The sequence below is a fragment of the Bison bison genome, unplaced genomic scaffold, assembly GCF_000754665.1.
Source record: "Bison bison bison isolate TAMUID 2011002044 unplaced genomic scaffold, Bison_UMD1.0 scf7180017864148, whole genome shotgun sequence".
Lineage (NCBI taxonomy): Eukaryota > Metazoa > Chordata > Mammalia > Artiodactyla > Bovidae > Bison > Bison bison.
This window is the reverse complement of record NW_011494720.1, coordinates 42,900-47,100: the sequence shown is the minus strand read 5'-3', so window position 1 is coordinate 47,100 and position 4,201 is coordinate 42,900. Positions and strand designations below refer to the sequence as shown.

Here is a 4,201-nt window from a genome sequence, read left to right as displayed (position 1 = left end):
ATAAGCCCCTTGCGAACTGTAGCATGTGCAATTTCTTCTAAGTTGGATCCCATCGCAGAGGCCTATACATACATATTCACACTTATTATGGGGGGGTCTCCCTTTTTGACCTCCAAGAAGCCTTCCTGAACATGTGCACACAGGGAAGTCTTCCTTAACCTCAGGAGTGGGCACCTTATCTCTGCTTCAGCAGAGCTCAACTTTTGCCATTAACTTTGTCCTTGGAGTGAGAACAAAGCTTGAATTTTATTCCACCTGACAAATACCAGGTGTCCAGCCCAGAGGCCCACTGTTGCCTACCTCACCAGAACCCGGGTCGGTACCACTTCTGGGGACATACCCCTAACAGAAGCACAGGACCTGGAAAGGCAGGAGGGGCTGCAGCTTCAGGCCTGGCCTCCCATCCCTGTGGCCTTAGGTGAAGCTGAGGCTCCTGCCACTGCCTTGTCTTTGGAGCACGGCTGCACGATGCCTTTTCTCTCTCCTGGAATTGGTCATCGTTCTGCAGAGCTGGGTCCCCTCAGCCAAGGAGGAGGGAACTCTGCCTTGGTGGAGGAAGAAGATGAGTCTTTCTCATCCTTCCCTCAATCTTCTGAGCCAGGTGCTTGGGGCTTTGCCTGTTTCTTTCTTCAGATGTGTGTGTGTCTGTCTGTCTAATTTCCAGGTGTGTTTAGAGGGGCCTGTAGATTAGCCAGGAGGTACCAGGGAAGTTGTCCCCTCCCAGTGTTTGAGAGAGAGCCTGGCGCTCTGTCAACAGAAATAACCAAAAAACAATTTATAATAAGAATAGAAAAGAGTTCTATTGGAGCCAAACAAACAGCTAGCCCAGTAGCCAGCTTTCAGATTACTCTGAGAACGTGCTCCAGAGAAGTAGGGTTTTTTGCACAGTCTTATATCTTGTCAGAACAAAGAACATTGAAGAAGTGAGGCTTATATTTCTCCAATGATTCAAAAAAGAACAGACCAGCATGTACACATCCAGTCAGTACAGCCTTGGCCCCTGGGAAGGGCGTCTTACCATCAGAGAAGGACCAGCATTGGAATCCCAGGAGGAAGGGCATTTAATTCTTCATTTTTAGCATGGACATTCTTTACTTCTGGTCAGGGTGTCCTTTTCCCTAGTAATTAAAGCAGACGTACAAAGTTTGTTTGATAGGCCACAACCAGGCTATCTTAACTAACATAAAATTCAAGTGAACTCATGTATAAGCCAGAATGGCTTCCCTATATCCCAATATGTGAAAATCTCTTTCATCACTACTCTGGAATCTTGCCTCTTAGACCCCAAGGTAGATCCTTCCTCGCACTGCGCCTCTCTCTGGATCTTCTGGAAAGCAGACCCTTGGTTTATAACTCCTCCCTCTAGTCTTCCTCTTCACTCTGCCTCTTGCTGTGTCCTACCTTCTTCCCCAGGAGGCCTCTGGCCACCCTGTGCCCTGTGTTCACTTACCATGTTTTCCAGGATGTTCCGCCTCTTCACTATCCGCTGAACGTCCTGTGTGTCCAGACAGACTGTGAGCCTTTGGAGGATACGTGTGTTAGTAGCTCAGGCATGTCTGATTATTTGCAACCCCACTGACTGTAGCCCACCAGGGATTTTCCAGGTAAGAATACTGGCATGGGTTGCCATTTCCTTCTCCAGGGGATCTTCCCAACACAGGGATCCAACTCGTGCCTCCTACATTGCAGGCAGATTCCTTATTGCTGAGCCACCTGGGAAGCCCTGGTGGAGGACAGACTCTGTCTTGTACTGTCATAATTTGTCCCATACCCTGCCTCACGCTCTGCGTATAGTAGCTGCTCCCCCAACGTCTGACCATGGGAATGCACCTGGCAACAGAGAACATGCTCTCAGTGATCTGCAGAACTTGCCATTTTTTCTGAACCTCAGAGAGTCAGAGGAGTTAGGGCTGAGGATTTGGGGGCTGAGACTGCTGGGACCCAGAATGGAGGCCCCTCCCACTGGTGGCCCAGCCCTTCAGAGGTTTCCTTGTGGTCTCAGGGTCACTGGGGACATAAAGCATCCTTTTCTCCCCACCCAGTGCTCACCTGAGTGTTCCTCTCTCAGCTGCTCACTCTCTGGACTACCTTTTCACTCTCTGTACTCGTTCCAAACCTGGACAGCCCTGCTTAACTTACGTGTTCCCCCTTCTCTTACTTTTCTCCTGATATTCAATAAATAAGATGCATTCAGTTCATAAATCCAGACGGTAGTCCAGGTTTGAGAAGAAGATTTCAAGATGGGATTAACCTACAGGGATTTCATTGAAGAAAACCCCTGTGAAAGAGAAGGAGGAAGTCTGAGGAGGCTGGAGAACCATTCAGATGGACGTAGTTCTGACCCAAAGTGAAGGAGAGAGGGGCGGGAGGCAGGGTGGTGGCATCCCACACTGCCATGTCATCTGGCGAAAGTCCCATGAGGCTCTCGAGGAATCCATGTCCCCCAGGAAGGGGCCTGCCTCAGCCCCCAAGACTATCAGGCTTACTTCTTGGCTGGGAGCAGACATGGGGAGAATGACCTTGACACAAACACAGTGATGGACTTCAGAGCTCAGCTTGGGGCTTGCGGTCAAGTAAGCACACTCTAGTTTAAGACCTAAGGTGCACCTTCTCAAGCCCAACAAGCAAAAGCCAGACAAAGCACTCAGCTTGAGAAAGAATGAGTTTTTTGTAAATACAGGGGTGTTTCCCTGCTGGCTCAGTGGTAAAAAATCTGCCTGTCAATGCAGCAGACTGGGGTTCGTTGCCTGATCCAGGAAGGTTCCAATGCTGCAGAGCAACTAAGCCTTTGAGCCATGACTATTGCTCTAGAGCCCGGGAACCACAACTCCTGAGACCATGTGGTTCAGCTACTGACGCCCTCGCACCCTAGAGCGGTGCGCCACAGCAAGAGAAGCCACTGCAAGAAGTCTGCGCACCACAACTGGAGAGGAGCCCCGGCTCTCCATGACTAGAGGAAAGCTCTCCGTAACTAGAGAAAAGCCTTCACAGCAACGAAGACCCAGCACAGCCACGACTAAATAGATAGATACATAAAATTATTTTCTAAAATATTCGTATTGTAGAGGAGGAAAAATAATTTCCCCTCTACCCCTCTGAGTTCTAGGCTCTAATAAAAGGCAGATTAACACGAGAAAAAGAAACAAAAGTTTCAGTTCAGTTCAGTGGCTTGTGTCTGACTCTTTGCAACCCCATGGACTGCAGCACACCAGGCTTCCCTGTCTATCACCAACTCCCAGAGTTTATTCAAACTCATGTCCATCGAGTCAGCGATGCCACCCAACCACCTCATCCTCTGTTGTCCCCTTCTCCTGCCTTCAATCTTTCCCAGCATCAGGGTCTTTTCCAATGAGTCAGTTCTTTGCATCAGGTGGCTAAGTTTATTAACATGTATACCTCATGTATATATGGGAGATACCCAGGGAAAAATGAGTATCTCCTTAGAATTCAGACTTAAATACTACCTTTAATTGTACAGCACAGGAATACAGTCAATATTTTATAACTATAAGCAGAGAATAACATTTTAACATTGTGAATCACTGTGCTGTATACCTGAAACTTATATAATAGATATCTCAATACAATACAAAAAATTTTAATAAATGATAAAAAGCAGTTTATATACACACACAAAATATCACATTAATAAGGAAATGAGAGAGGAAAGGGATGTAGGCTTAGAGGAAATAAAGGATGTTTAAGAAAGTGAGAAATGGAATATCTTCTGCCATACCAGCAAACGAGGATGCTATAGTCACCAGTGATTGCAGCCTTCCTACGAGAGCTGGTGAGCCCTAAGGGTACTCAGGAAGGAGAACACCTATGATCTAGCGGCCATCAGGCTGCAGCCATTATTTAAGGGGCTAGAGAAATTCACATTTCGATGTCTGACCAACAGTTATTTGGGGCAAGAGTTAGGCCAAGGGGCCTGACCATCTTGGCTCAACCCCACTGTGGGGATCCCAGAACTTTTTATATAGAACTAGATAAAATGGACAGGGAACGAAAGGAAAAAAAAAAAAAAAAACTTCCAATGCGCTTCCCCTGTGGCTCAGTGGTAAAGAATCCGCCCGTAATGCAGGTGACATAGGTTTGAACTCTGGGTCAGGATGATCCTCTGGAGAAGGAAATGGCAACCACCCCAGTATTCTTGCCTGGGAAATCCATGGACAGAGGAGCCTGGTGGGCTACAGTCCAT

At 47.5% G+C, this 4,201-nt stretch overlaps 1 protein-coding gene across 1 annotated transcript in view; it reads right to left on the bottom strand.

The window, feature by feature from the left end:
- Positions 1-4,201, bottom strand: part of LOC104989203 (NKG2D ligand 3-like) — a 40,072-nt gene that overhangs the window by 16,144 nt on the left and 19,727 nt on the right. The window contains exons 2-3 of the mRNA XM_010840811.1: positions 1,451-1,520; positions 1,019-1,118 (exon numbers count right to left, since the gene is read on the bottom strand). Of these exons, the coding sequence (XP_010839113.1) occupies positions 1,019-1,061 (43 nt within the window). The 5' untranslated portion in view covers positions 1,062-1,118; positions 1,451-1,520. The remainder of the gene's footprint in view (positions 1-1,018; positions 1,119-1,450; positions 1,521-4,201) is intronic.